Source organism: Rhinoraja longicauda, chromosome 5 (genome assembly GCF_053455715.1).
Source record: "Rhinoraja longicauda isolate Sanriku21f chromosome 5, sRhiLon1.1, whole genome shotgun sequence".
Classification (NCBI taxonomy): Eukaryota; Metazoa; Chordata; class Chondrichthyes; order Rajiformes; family Arhynchobatidae; genus Rhinoraja; species Rhinoraja longicauda.
This window is the reverse complement of record NC_135957.1, coordinates 15,159,733-15,174,743: the sequence shown is the minus strand read 5'-3', so window position 1 is coordinate 15,174,743 and position 15,011 is coordinate 15,159,733. Positions and strand designations below refer to the sequence as shown.

Genomic DNA, 15,011 nt, shown 5'->3' with positions numbered 1-15,011 from the left:
CCCATTGGCTGGAAAGCATTTCATATATCTTGAGGAGGTGAATGGGGTCTCTGGAAGTACAGTTTTCTTTTAAAGCTGGTGAAAGTATTTTTCATTGCTCTTATTTATTTGATATAATGCTTAATAGAAGTGGTCACCATACCCATATTTATCTCCACAGACGCTGAAGATCCTGACTGGAGCCAGCAAGTATGACATGCGCACGAAGAGTGTTCGGCCCCACCTCGCTGACTCAGATGCTCAGATTATCCTTGAGATCTTTGCTAGCATTGGTTCAGCTTCTATCCAGGATTCCCATGGATTGCTCAGTGTTATTCCTGCAGCTGTAACTAAAATGATGAACACCTCTGGGTAAGCAGAGTTTTAGTTTAGTTTGGTTTATTGTCACATGTGGACAGCTTTTTTTGTTTCTCTAAATGGATTTAAAAAAAAATAAAAAAAATAAAGTGCTGGAGGAACTCAGTGGATCAGGCAGCATCAGTGGAGGGAAATGGACAGACGATGTTTCAGGTCGGGACCCTTCTTCCGACTGATTTGTTTATGGGATTTTCATCTCTCGTCATCAAAAAAGCTTTCAGATTTCATCCATTTCTGCTCATGAATCTGAGCTGTAAATGTCACAACATTAGACGTGGACTTTATTTTGCATCTCCATTTTTCGAGTCCGTTACCCTTGAATGGCATTCTTTGGATGCTAGGCATCTTTTGGCTTCTTTGTGTAGCTTATAATATTTATGTTTTCTGTAACTAACTGGGGTATTTTAAGGTTGAAGGACCTATGAGTGAGTTGGTTCTATCCCTGACCATTACTTATGCAGACCTCCCAACCCTTCTGAATTTGGCGGAAAGTTTCCGCTTTCTTATTTAACTTCCGCAATTCCAGTTTCACCTCAGATTTTTCCGCAAAACACATGCCCCGCCCCGCAGCTCGCCTGGCCTCGCCTCATCGCTGGCCTCGCCTCGTCGCTGGCCTCGGCTTGCCGCTCGCGCCATATTATGAATTTTGGTGTACAATTCAGAATTTTGGACATCAAAATTATGAATTTGTAAAATCAAATGTTGGGAGGTCTGCTTATGCATATAATTTCGAGTGGAAGATATTGGATAATGTTTGTAACATATAAATGTTTTCCTTTTTCATTTTCCTCAATATCACGACTTTTAATGCCTTTTCAAGCCAGCTCAGTGACAACCAGTGATTCAATCAGGACCATAGGCCTGGGTGGTTTGACTTGAAGGGGCAATAAAACTGACATTTTGTAGTGGGAGGGGCATTTGTTAATATGTTTGCATGCATTGTTTTCAACCAAATATTCTTATTCTGATTTTTTTTCCTCTCCAGATGCTCCTCTGCAGTTCAGGATGGCTTGCTAATCGTCATTATGCTGGTTTCTAATCACAAAAGCCTTGCAGAGTTGTTGGTATCTTGTGACATCTGCCCACTTTTATATAGCTGTATTGGAAATGGGAGTAGCTCCACGGGCAGCCATCAGCAGATGCTGGCTATCATGGCCCTCAGTAACATTTCTTTGAACCACAAGCTTTCCACTGGAATTGAGAACAAAGGTAATATGTGAAACTTTTAAACTACAGTTAGACTAATTGAATCAAGTTTTATATTTCTTCTCTATCTTTATTTTCAGGAGCACAATCTATTTCCAGCATGCTATTTTTACTGTTAAGTATTCATGTGATCTTTCATTGCTTCTTCACTGGGTTGGCAACTCATTTTAGATGTTGACTTCTGATGCTGGAATCTTGAGCAAAAAACAAACTGCTAGGGGAATTCAGCAGGCTAGGCAGCATCCACGAAGGGAAATAGATAGATATCCTTTGTCAGCCCTTGCCCCACCCCTTCCCCTCACCTCTTTCTACAAGCTACCTCCCCATGTACTCCATCAGTTTGAAGAAGGGTTCTGTTATGAAAGGACCTCTGTCTATTTCCCTCCATGGATACTGCCTGAGCTGCTGAATTCCTCCAGCATTTTGTTTTGTCGCTCAGATTTTCATGGGTTGGGCACTGCTCCTGCTATGCTAATATTAATTCCATATTAAATCAGGGTAGGCCATCTGTGTTGATGGGACGGGAAGAGTAAGAGACATTTTTGGTCATGATAATAAATAGAAACAGGAATTATTCAAGTGGCCTCTAAGCTTGAATTGTTGTAAGGTGAAGAGAAATCCTGTACCTCATCCATTTTCCGCCTATCCCAGAGTCATCTGGTCGTCTTGGTGCCTAAAATCCTGTCTTTATCAGCATGAATAAACTGAAAGCCGAAGAGTAACAGCTCTCTTAAAGAGAAAATTGCATTTATTTGTGCGCACAGAAATTTCTTCACCATCTTAAATGGCTGACCTGTTAATCTGAGACTATTCCCCAATTCTAAACTCAACAGCCAGAGGAAACACCCTGTTAGCATCCATTCTGTCATTACTGCTCATTATCTTGTCTGGGTCAGTGAAAGCACTTCTGTCTTAAACTCCAAACTTAGTCTCAATGATGGTGATCAAAGAACTTGCCATGTTCTATTTTGCCTGTACTGTTTTGCAACAAATTTTGCCCATCGTCCCTTGTTCTCATTGATATACCTGAGCTCCAGGTTAGCCAGTTTCTCATCCTTTGTCCTAATTTGCTTCTAGTTCTATAACTCCCAGAAACAGAAATCTAGCTCAAATCTCCTATGTATGTCCTCAATATTTCCCATTCTGGTGTCTTCAGCAAAATAGCTCCTGCATTCTGAAATTCCAAACTTAAATCCCTCTGATAGATACTCAGCGGGACAGGCAGCATCTCTGGAGAGAAGGAATAGGTGACGTTTTGGGTCAAAACCCTTCAGACTGAAAGTCACGGGAAAGGGAAAGGAGAGATATAGACGATGATGGAGAGAGATATAGAACAAATGAATGAAAGATATGCAAAGAAGTAACAACGATAAAGGAAACAGGCCATTGTTAACTATTTGCTTGGAACTATATCTATATCTTTCGTTTCCCTTTCCCGTGACTTTCAGTCTGAAGATAGTCTCGACGTGAAATGACACCCATTCTTTCTCTCCAGAGATGCTGCCTGTCCCGCTGAGTTACTCCAGCATTTTGTGTCTATCTTCAGTTTAAACCAGCGTCTGAAGTTCCTTCCTACACCTTAAATCCCTCTAGTTCAGTATCTTCATCTTTTCCTTGAATGGTGCCCCATTGTTAAATCCTACCTTCTCTATCAAGTGTTCAATGTCCCCTTTGGCCCACTCTGGCTGATTGTGCCTCAGTGCAGACTGTAAGAAACAAAGTTGTTGGAGCAATCACAATTTTAATATCTTAAATTGCTGAGGAAAATTATTTACCTTTCGTCTGTGCCACTGTGCTGCACTAATGTTAACTGTTGCTCAAAGTATTGGTTTTAGACATGCGTTTGCCAACTATTGTGAAACACGTTAGATATTTGGTTTATTTGTGGTAAAGTTTGAGAAGAAATTGTTTCCAAATGTCCTACATGACATATGAAAGTCCATTATTTTAGGTGGATTTGCAGTTCTAGATTCTGGTGTCATATACTTCCAGCTAAGATAACATTTAATGGAAGAAGGAACTAAAATGATATAACTATCTTTCATCCATGTCGTAATTACAGTCCCTAATTATTATGAACATTTAGGGGTTTTATTCCCTCAGGAATGACATTGAACATAGAAGAGTACAGTATAAGAACAGGCCTTTGGCACACATTGTCTATGCCGAACATGATGCCAACTCTTATCTGCCTGCACGTAATCCAATGTCCCTCCATTTCCTGCATGTCCAAATGCCTAAACAAAACTCTCTTAAATGCCACTATCTTATCTGCCTCAACCACCACCAAGTGCAGTGTGTACCAGACACTCATCATTCATTGTGTAGAAAAAAAACTTTTGCCGCACATCTCCTTTAAACGTTGCCCCTCTCGCCTTAGAGCTCTGCCCTCTTGTATTTGATTTTACCATCCTGGGAAAAAAAAGGTTCTGCCTGTATGCTCTATCTCTACATTTCAGAATTTTATATATTTCTATCAGGTCTCCCTGCAAACTCCAAGGTTCCAGAAAAAGCAATCCAAGTCTATCATAGAAACATAGACATAGAAAATAGGTGCAGGAGTAGGCCATTCGGCCCTTCGAGCCTGCACCGCCATTCAATATGATCATGGCTGATCATCCAGCTCAGTAGCCTGTACCTGCCTTCTCTCCATACCCCCTGATCCCTTTAGCAAAAAGGGCCACATCTAACTCCCTCTTAAATATAGCCAATGAACTGGCCTCAACTACTTTCGGTGGCAGAGAATTCCACAGACTCCAACCTCGTCCTGTAGCTAATATCCCTTAATTCAAGCATCATTCTGGTAAACCACCTCTACACCCTTTCCAAAGCCTTCCACATCCTTCCTGTAATGGGACGACCAGAACTCTACACAATACTCCAAATGCAGCCTAACCCAAATCCTATAAAGATACATCATGTCTTCCTAACTCTTATACTCAATGTCCCGACCTACGAAAGCAAGCATACCATATGCCTTCTCTTCCACTATCTACCCATTTAACCATTTGCAGTAAGTTATGGACTTGGGCCCCAAGGTCCTTCCTTACAACTATGTTGTTAAGGGAAATACCTATGAAAAGAAGCATAGCACATGCCTTCTTTACCACATCTGTTCTCCTTGAACAATCCTGAAATCTTTAAATGTTTCAGAATCAAAAGAGGCTTTAAGCTTGAAAGATGCTGAGCTGAAGATGCTACTAGTGAGCTTAAAGGAGCAGAGTGGCACCAAAGAGATAATTCTATCATTGGAGCGTTGGATCTGTGATGAAACAACTGGGCTGGAATCTCAGATTGCAGATATCATGAAGGATAAAGAAGCCTTCCAATCACTGGTACAGGGGTTGGATCATTTCCGTTCTGAGAAGGCTGTGCAGCAAGCTATCACAAGGTATGTGATAAAACTCTAGCGTTGGTTTGTTAGTTGTGGTGTGGCCAAAGACAGAGTAAAGCTCCCACTAGTGGCAGACCGAGATGACCCTGCCCCAACCCAAAATAATACTATTCCCATACAAAAATCTATTTAGCTTTATAATTGCTAATTCTAGATTTTTAGTCACCAAGAACTTGGCTGGTATTTCACAGTCGTGTTTCATATGGAGACTGAGAGATGGTCACCTTTCTTACCTCCGCATCATTTTATACGTGAAAGAAGGTTTTCTGCTGGCCCTTGGCCCTGATTGTTCTTTGAAGGCCTCTTACTCGGATCTGTAGTCTTGTGTGACACACTGCTTTGGTGAGAGTGCACAGGAGAGTCACAGGATATTGCCTGGATTGGAGTACTTTAGTTTTGTGTGGGATTGGATCGCTGTACTTGTTTTCTCTGTAATCTTTTTCCCATGGTAGGGGAAGAAAACAGAGAACATAGATTTCCCCGTAATCATTTTCCCTTGGTAGGGGTAGAAAACAAAATGCATTGATTTAAACTGAGTGGAAGAAGTTTTAAAGGGGATCTGAGATCAAAGTTTTTAACATGTAGAGTAGTTAATCCTTTTAGTTTAGTTTATTATTGTCACGTATACCGATTTACAGTGAAGAGTTGGAAAGCACTCCAGAGGAGATGTTGGAATCCAGTACAATCACTGTTTAAGATGCATCGAACAGATACTTGAATAGACAATGCAAAAGAGGAAACAGACCATATGATGGCAAATGGGATTAGAGTAGATAAACAAAAAGGGCTTGGTGGGCCGAAGAGCCAGTTTCTGTGATAAACGCCTTTTGCTCTGAGGCCTGTCTGTACCTGGGATTGGTTTTGATAAATCTTTTTCTTTCATTCGCAATGGAGTATATGAAATGTGAGTACCGTGATAAGCCTGTGCCATTTTGGTGTGGAATATAATAAATGACAGAAAGCTAGGGCATTCTAATGGGCAGCAGACCATACAAAGATGGAGTGAATAAGTTGCATAATGCCTGTAGTGCAACCTGGGGACCCTGTCCTGTGAAATTCAAATGGGAATTGGAGTTCCCTGAGCGCTCTCTGTCCACACTGATGTCTTAAAATTTGACTTTTAATTGTTCACTTCTCTGCTTGTTGAGTCTATTATAAGATGCGATCCAGTAGATGGCAGCAGTCTCCTAATACATCGCTTGTGCAGGCTCATAGCCAGCATGTTCTGTATTGGCATCCACAAGTGTGGCAGATGCTGCAAAATGATCATGGATTGAGGACCCTGCACCAGATCGGTTGTCTGCTCAGCATCCCTTTCTGTATTAGTAGTGTTGGGATCAATTACAGCTCAGTGGGTTGGCTCAGCATTGGTTGGGAATTGAACTTGACATTTTCTGGTTCACCACCATTTATTGGATTTGTCACAAAGTCATTGGAGGAAGGTAAAAAAACAACTTATCTTTGATTCAAAATTGAGGTCTTCATGGATTCACAAAATACTAATCAATGTAGAAACTAGTAATCTAAATGCTGTCTATTTTTGGTGGCCTTAATTTTTTTTTAGAATTCTGAGCAAGTTTTTGGATAATTATCTGGAGGACCTGTTGCCCTGGCATGAGAGTATTGAACCGTGCTTGTCATCCATGACTGCCTACAGTAATGACCGAGAGGTATGATGCCGAGGTTGCTAGTTTATTTTGTTATTAATGCAGTCGTTGTCAGAAAACATTGTTCTTCCTAAGGTACAAAACTGAAAACTGTCCATCTCTTTTATTCATACCTGCATAATGCTGAGATCAAGATTTCTCCATGATTTCTAACCCATGCCACTTTTCTCTGGGTGCCTGCTTAAAGATTGAACTCCTGCCTTTGCATTCTTTCCTTTCTAGTCTAAGCTTCTGAAGCTGGCATCAATTTACTTGATTTGCATCATCTCCTTTCTTTATGATCTTGGCATATCCTTGCTTTATGTGTTTATCCTTGACCTACATTTCTCAATCATATCAATTAATGGTCAAAGATTGCATATCTGTGTAATTGGCAATATGGTAGTTGATATGATTTTAACACAAAATAGACTTATTAGTTACACACTCTAAAGTAATTGAACTGCTGACACCATGCTGTTCCACAGAGGTGGTAGCTCGTCCACGGTTTTAGATAATTAATACCAGAAAGGAAGGATTTGCCAATGTGATTATGGTGATTTATCAGCTTGAGTAATTCCTGTTGGCACCTGCCTGCATATAAGTGATTTTAAAATACACAAACTGTAAATTTGGAATCAAGAAATGATAGGGCTGGGAATACTCTGGACAGGGAGGAAATGCGGAGTTAATATTTCAGTTTAAAAACACTTGTTTTATGGAGAAAATGGGGAGGGACGAACAAAAGGGAATATCTGTGATTGAATGAGTGAATGGAAGATTAGTGAAAGGCATAATAGTTCAAGGCAAAAGAGTGGTAATGGGATGACAATAGACAATAGACAATAGGTGCATGAGTAGGCCATTCAGCCCTTCGAGCCAGCACCGCCATTCAATGCGATCATGGCTGATCACTCTCAATCAGTACCCCGTTCCTGCCTTCTCCCCATACCCCCTCACTCCGCTATCCTTAAGAGCTCTATCCAGCTCTCTCTTGAAAGCATCCAACGAACTGGCCTCCACTGCCTTCTGAGGCAGAGAATTCCACACCTTCACCACTCTCTGACTGAAAAAGTTCTTCCTCATCTCCGTTCTAAATGGCCTACCCCTTATCCTTAAACTGTGGCCCCTTGTTCTGGACTCCCCCAACATTGGGAACATGTTTCCTGCCTCTAATGTGTCCAATCCCCTAATTATCTTATATGTTTCAATAAGATCCCCCCTCATCCTTCTAAATTCCAGTGTATACAAGCCCAATCGCTCCAGCCTTTCAACATACGACAGTCCCACCATTCCGGGAATTAACCTAGTGAACCTAAGCTGCACGCCCTCCATAGCAAGAATATCCTTCCTCAAATTTGGAGACCAAAACTGCACACAGTACTCCAGGTGCGGTCTCACCAGGGCCCGGTACAACTGTAGAAGGACCTCTTTGCTCCTATACTCAACTCCTCTTGTTACGAAGGCCAACATTCCATTGGCTTTCTTCACTGCCTGCTGTACCTGCATGCTTCCTTTCATTGACTGATGCACTAGGACACCCAGATCTCGTTGAACTCCCCCTCCTCCTAACTTGACACCATTCAGATAATAATCTGCCTTTCTATTCTTACTTCCAAAGTGAATAACCTCACACTTATCTACATTAAACTGCATCTGCCATGTATCCGCCCACTCACACAACCTGTCCAAGTCACCCTGCAGCCTTATTGCATCTTCCTCACAATTCACACTACCCCCCAGCTTAGTATCATCTGCAAATTTGCTAATGGTACTTTTAATCCCTTCGTCTAAGTCATTAATGTATATCGTAAATAGCTGGGGTCCCAGCACCGAACCTTGCGGTACCCCACTGGTCACTGCCTGCCATTCCGAAAGGGCCCCATTTATCCCCACTCTTTGCTTTCTGTCTGTCAACCAATTTTCTATCCATGTCAGTACCCTACCCCCAATACCATGTGCCCTAATTTTGCCCACTAATCTCCTATGTGGGACCTTGTCGAAGGCTTTCTGAAAGTCGAGGTACACCACATCCACTGACTCTCCCCTGTCAATTTTCCTAGTTACATCCTCAAAAAATTCCAGTAGATTTGTCAAGCATGATTTCCCCTTCGTAAATCCATGCTGACTCGGAATGATCCCGTTACTGCTATCCAAATGCTCAGCAATTTCGTCTTTTATAATTGACGCCAGCATCTTCCCCACCACTGATGTCAGACTAACTGGTCTATAATTACCCGTTTTCTCTCTCCCTCCTTTCTTAAAAAGTGGGATAACATTTGCTATCCTCCAATCCACAGGAACTGATCCTGAATCTATAGAACATTGAAAAATGATCTCCAATGCTTCCACTATTTCTAGAGCCACCTCCTTAAGTACCCTGGGATGCAGACCATCAGGCCCTGGGGATTTATCAGCCTTCAGTCCCATCAGTCTACCCAAAACCATTTCCTGCCTAATGTGGATTTCCTTCAGTTCCTCCATCACCCTAGGTTCTCCGGCCCCTAGAACATTTGGGAGATTGTGTGTATCTTCCTCAGTGAAGACAGATCCAAAGTAACGGTTTAACTCGTCTGCCATTTCTTTGTTCCCCATAATAAATTCCCCTGCTTCTGTCTTCAAGGGACCCACATTTGCCTTGACTATTTTTTTCCTCTTCACGTACCTAAAAAAACTTTTGCTATCCTCCTTTATATTATTGGCTAGTTTACCCTCGTACCTCATCTTTTCTCCCCGTATTGCCTTTTTAGTTAACTTTTGTTGCTCTTTAAAAGAGTCCCAATCCTCTGTCTTCCCACTCTTCTTTGCTATGTTATACTTCCTCTCCTTAATTTTTATGCTGTCCCTGACTTCCCTTGTCAGCCACAGGTGTCTCTTACTCCCCTTAGAGTCTTTCCACCTCTTTGGAATAAATTGATCCTGCAACCTCTGCATTATTCCCAGGAATACCTGCCATTGCTGTTCTACCGTCTTCCCTGCTAGGGCCTCCTTCCAGTCAATTTTGGCCAGCTCCCGCCTCATGCCTCTGTAATCCCCTTTGCTATACTGTAATACTGACACTTCCGATTTTCCCTTCTGCCTTTCCATTTGCAGAGTAAAACTTATCATGTTGTGATCACTGCCTCCTAATGGCTCTTTTACCTCTAGTCCCCTTATCAGATCAGGATCATTACACAACACTAAATCCAGAATTGCCTTCTCCCTGGTAGGCTCCAGTACAAGCTGTTCTAAGAATCCATCTCGAAGGCACTCTACAAACTCTCTTTCCTGGGGTCCATTTCCAACCTGATTTTCCCAGTCTACCTGCATGTTGAAATCTCCCATAACCACCGTAGCATTACATTTTTGACACGCCAATTTTATCTCCTGATTCAACTTGCACCCTATGTCGAGGCTACTGTTTGGGGGCCTATAGATAACTCCCATTAGGGTCTTTTTACCCTTACAATTTCTCATTTCTATCCATACTGATTCAACATCTCCTGATTCTATGTCACCCCTTGCAAGGGAATGAATATCATTCCTTACCATCAGAGCAACCCCACCCCCTCTGCCCACCTGTCTGTCTTTTCTATACGTTGTGTACCCCTGAATATTCAGTTCCCAGCCCTGGTCCTCTTGTAGCCATGTCTCAGTGATCCCTACAACATCATACTTGCCCATGACTAACTGAGCCTCAAGCTCATCCACTTTATTTTTTATACTACGCGCATTTAAGTACAACACTTTAACTTCTGTATTCACCTCCCCTCTCACATCGGTCACAATTGGCCCTGCCCTTAATTTCTTTTCCCCTCTAGAACTTCTGTTCCCATTCTTCCGAGAGTCTTTTGCAATATCTCCTGTATTCCCTTTTTTTTACCTCATCTTCATATTCACAATTTGTCAACCCCTCCCCCCCACTACTTAGTTTAAAGCCACAGGTGTCACACTAGCAAACCTGCCTGCCAGAATGTTTGTCCCCCTGCTGTTAAGATGTAACCCGTCCCTTTTGTACAAGTCACCCCTAGCCCAGAAGAGATCCCAGTGGTCCAGAAATCTAAATCCCTGCTCTCTGCACCAGCCCCTCAGCCATAAATTCATACCCTCTATCTCTCTGTTCCTGGCCTCACCAGCACGAGGTACCGGTAGCAGTCCAGAGATAACCACCTTCGACGTCCTACTTCTCAGTGTTTTTCCCAACTCTCTAAACTCCCGCTGTAGCACCTCCTTCCTCTTCCGCCCGACGTCATTCGTGCCCACATGCACAACGACTTCAGGTTGATCGCCTTCCCTCACTAGGATTTTCTGAAGCCGGTCCGTGATGTGTTGAACCCTGGCACCAGGGAGGCAACAGACCATCCTCAAGTCCCTCCTGCTGCCACAGAATCTTCTGTCCGTCCCTCGGACGATGGAGTCACCGACCACTACGGCTCTTCCTGACTTCGGTATAGAGACTATGTATAAATAGGAAACCCCCTGAAGTTTCATAGCATCAGGTTAAACATGGGTTGTGAAAGCTTCTCTTGGTTACCAGCTGCTATCATTCAGGTCATGAATCATTGCTCTTCCACATTGATCCTTACATGGAAGAAGAATTGAAAGTGGTAAGGGCAATTCTCCAGTCTGAGTCGGCTTCTCTCCTCCTCTGAATGTGCCAAACTCTACTTTCTCTGTGATAGAAGACTTTCCCCTGTATATTTTTTTTAACTAAACAGTTGGGACCATTCACTCTTTCCTCAAGGCCAACCTGTTTAGCCCCAGTCATTGTCTTTCCTCATCTCTGAAGCAGAATTTAATTGGATATGTTGTCTTGACTTTTTCTAATCCTGTGGCATATGGAAACCTAGTCTTAACTGGACTTCCAAACTGGTCTCTGCCTTGTTTTGGCTTTGGTTATTGGACCAACTATTCCAGCCCCATCCTATGTTCAGTTAGTACCCTCCATACACATACTTTTCTGCCAAGGATTATTTCCTGATATTTCCCATGGGATCTCTATTGTTTTTGCCTTTCTGGGAAGGGGTGGGCTAACTTGGGAATTTGGCCATTGGTGTGCCCTGGCTGAGTTTATTTAATTAACTGTTGTCTGGGATTCAATCATAAATCTTCCTGGTCTCTATAAATTCACACGGCTATTCACTGAAGCACGGGAAGTATTGCTAATTTGATTAATAAACCTCTCAGTTTCAGGTAATTGAATTTTCCATTCTCTTTGCCTTCAGGTGTTGCAGGATTTTGTAAGGTTTCTACATAGGCTGGCAACAGTGAACAAGGATTATGCTGTAGTTATGTGTCGGCTTGGGTCAAAGGAAATACTGTCAAAGGCTTTGGATAAACACAGTTCAGCTTTACTGTTAGCTGCAGAGCTCCGAGACTTAGTCAGTGACTGTGAAAAATATGCCAGCCTGTACAAGAAAATGACCACAAGTATCCTCGCTGGATGTATACAGGTATGTGAAGCATTTCTATGGCTCCTCTTCCTGCTCTCATTTTTGTTCCTCATTATGTTATAAAAATGATGATTTTTGCTGCAGCAACTGGTTGTACTTCCAATAATTGGCTGGGTGAATTTTGGAAGATGCCTGAAAATATTAATTGAGCAATGAATCTAGTGTGACCTGTCATGACGTGTTCTTTGGGAGCCTACAATTTGGATTAGTGGAGAGTCAGTTAGCACCAGAGCTGGAATGTTTCATGGATATTTGTTGTATTTTATCCTTGCCTCAGAGAGCCTATTTCCAACCCTGGCTGAATCATAGAATACTGTACGGTTCTGGTTGCTCAGCTATAGGAAGGATGCCATTAAGTTGGAAAGGGTACAGATAGAGATGCATCAGGTGTTTACTGGATTTGTGGGCTTGAGTCATAAGGAGTGGCTGAATAGGCTGGGACTTCATTCTTTTGGAGTATTGGTGGCTGAGGGGGTGATCTTATCGATGTATACAAAATGATGAGGGCATACACAAAGTGGACACTCTGTCTTTTTCCCAGGATGGAGCATTCTAAACCACAGGACATGGGTTTGAGGGAAGACACTTAACAGGGACCTCAGGGACAAATTTTTCAGTTAGAGGGTAGTCCATATCTGGAATCAGCTGCCAGAGGACGTTATAAAAGCAGGTCCAATTGCTACTTTCAAAAGACATTTGAACAGATGTATGGATAGGAATGGAACATGGGGAATACAGGCAAATGAGAGCAGCATTAATTGCACTGACAAGTTGGGCCGATGGGCCTATTCTCAGCTTATGACTCTGTAACACCAACCTTTTCGTCTGGGTAGCTAAAGGATCTAAACTAGAAATATCACTGTCCATTTCCTTTTACAGATGTTGCCTGACCCTCTGTGTTCCTGCAGCAGTTTGTTTTTTGCTCCAGATTTCAGTATCTAGTCTCCTGGATCTCCATTCTAAGAGATGGGATCTACATGCATTTTGAAAGACAAGAACTAATTAGGGATAGATGCAAGGCACTGTGCATGGGGGATCATGTCTCATAAATTGTATTGCTTTTTGAAGAGGTGATCAGAGGATTGATTTGGGCAGGGTCTAGATATTGTCAACATGGACATTAGCAAGGGTTTTGACAAAGTCCCTTGTGGTGGGCTGGTCCAGAAGTTTCAATCACATGGGATCCAGGGTACAAAATTGGCATGGTGGTGTGAGTCGAGGGTGGTAGTGGAGAGTTGTTGTTAAAGTTTGGAGGTCTGTACCCACAGCGTTCCTCAGGGATCCTTGCTGGATCCCCTGTTGATCGTCATTTATATTAAAGAATTAGATGAGAATGTAGTTGGCATGTTAGCAAATTTGCAGATGACGCCAACATTGGTGGTTCGGTAAACAGAGAAGAAGGTTATCTAAAATTACAGCAGGATCTAGATCAACTGGGAAAGTGGGTCAAGGAGTGGCAGATGGAATTTAACTGGGATTGGTGCAAAGTGTATTTTTGCAAACCAGGGCAGGACTTGCCCAGTAAAAGACAGGAGCCTATAGAATGTTGTAGAACAGAGAGAGCGAGTTGTACCGGTACATATTCCCGACAAGTGGTTGGTATGGTTGTCTTCTTCAGTCAGGGTTTTGAATATAAGAGTTGAACATCACATTACAAGTGTACAAGATGTTGCAACCACGCAGACGGTGTGCAGTTGAGGCCTCCTAGCTATAGGAAATATGTCATGAAGCTGGAAAGGGTGCATAAAAGATTCACAAGAATGTTTGGGAAGGAACTGCAGATGCTGGCTTATATTGAAGATAGGCACAAAATACCAGAGTAACTCAGCGGGACAGGCAGCATCTCTGGAGGGCACAAAATGTGAAGGGTCTCGACCTGAAACATCACCCATTCCTTCTCTCCAGAGATGTTGCCTGTCCCACTGAGTTACTCCAGCATTTTGGGTCTATTTTCACAAGAAATTTGCTGGAGAGTTTGAAATATAAGGACAGACTGGATAGGCTGGGGCTTTTTTTTTTGCTGAAGTGCTGGAGGCTGAGGAGATGACCTTGTAGGTAGATAACATAATGAGGGCAAAGATAAGGTGCATGAATACAATCTTTCTCAGGGTAGGGGGATTTCAAAACTAGAGGGCATGTATTTAAGGGGAGAGGGGAAAGATTTAAAGGAGCCTTGGGAAACAACTGTTTCCACACAGAGGGTATGTAGAACATGCTGCCAGATGAAGTGGTAAAGTTGGGTACAATTGCAATGTTTAAAAGACGCTTAGGCAGGTAATGGATAAGAAAGGTTGAGAGGGATTTGAGTTAATCACGGGCAAATGGGACTAGCTCACGTCGCCATGGACGAGTTGGGTCAAATGGCGGTTCCCAAGCGGCATAATTCTATGACTTTGACTCATGGACATCTTTGGAAAAAACAACATTGATTAGGATGAATGTTTTTCTCGTACTGTACTTTAAACAAGCGTATTTGATTTTTTTTCCCTAACTTGCAGATGGTTTTGGGACAAATTGAAGAACACAGACGCAGTCATCAACCAATCAATATCCCTTTCTTTGATGTATTCCTGAGGAACCTCTGCCAAGGTCTGTCCGAGCGGCTCAATGATAACAGACTGAATCACGGCAAGTTTATATTATGTGTGGAGCTAAGAGACAGCATCTCTTTTCTACTTTAATTTCTTGCTGAAATGAAGATGCTTTAAAAGTAGTATTGTTCTTCTAATTCACTGCAAGAAATACATCTGTATGCAGATTGAAATTAATTTACATTTCATTTATACTTTGCATTAAATCTATGGAGCAATACTCCTGAATGGATGGCTAGTCCAGGCAAGTACTGTCCCATAACAGATTAGTGGACAGTATTTCATACAAGTGTTTGTAACTTGTGGTAATCTGTTCAAGGTGTGATGTGGAACTATTTGCAGAAGTAGCAAGCTATGGGTGGAGCCAAGCAATACCACACCCATT

At 42.3% G+C, this 15,011-nt stretch overlaps 1 protein-coding gene across 4 annotated transcripts in view; it reads left to right on the top strand.

Annotated features, from left to right (window-relative positions):
- The window catches only part of cul9 (cullin 9), a 131,540-nt gene that overhangs the window by 50,445 nt on the left and 66,084 nt on the right, over positions 1-15,011 (top strand). For 3 of the 4 annotated variants that reach the window (XM_078398943.1, XM_078398939.1, XM_078398941.1), the window contains 6 exons: positions 161-351; positions 1,343-1,566; positions 4,717-4,954; positions 6,522-6,627; positions 11,808-12,035; positions 14,534-14,663. In XM_078398943.1, coding sequence (XP_078255069.1) covers positions 161-351; positions 1,343-1,566; positions 4,717-4,954; positions 6,522-6,627; positions 11,808-12,035; positions 14,534-14,663 — 1,117 coding nt within the window. The remainder of the gene's footprint in view (positions 1-160; positions 352-1,342; positions 1,567-4,716; positions 4,955-6,521; positions 6,628-11,807; positions 12,036-14,533; positions 14,664-15,011) is intronic. The other variant, XM_078398942.1, reaches the window with a different exon arrangement.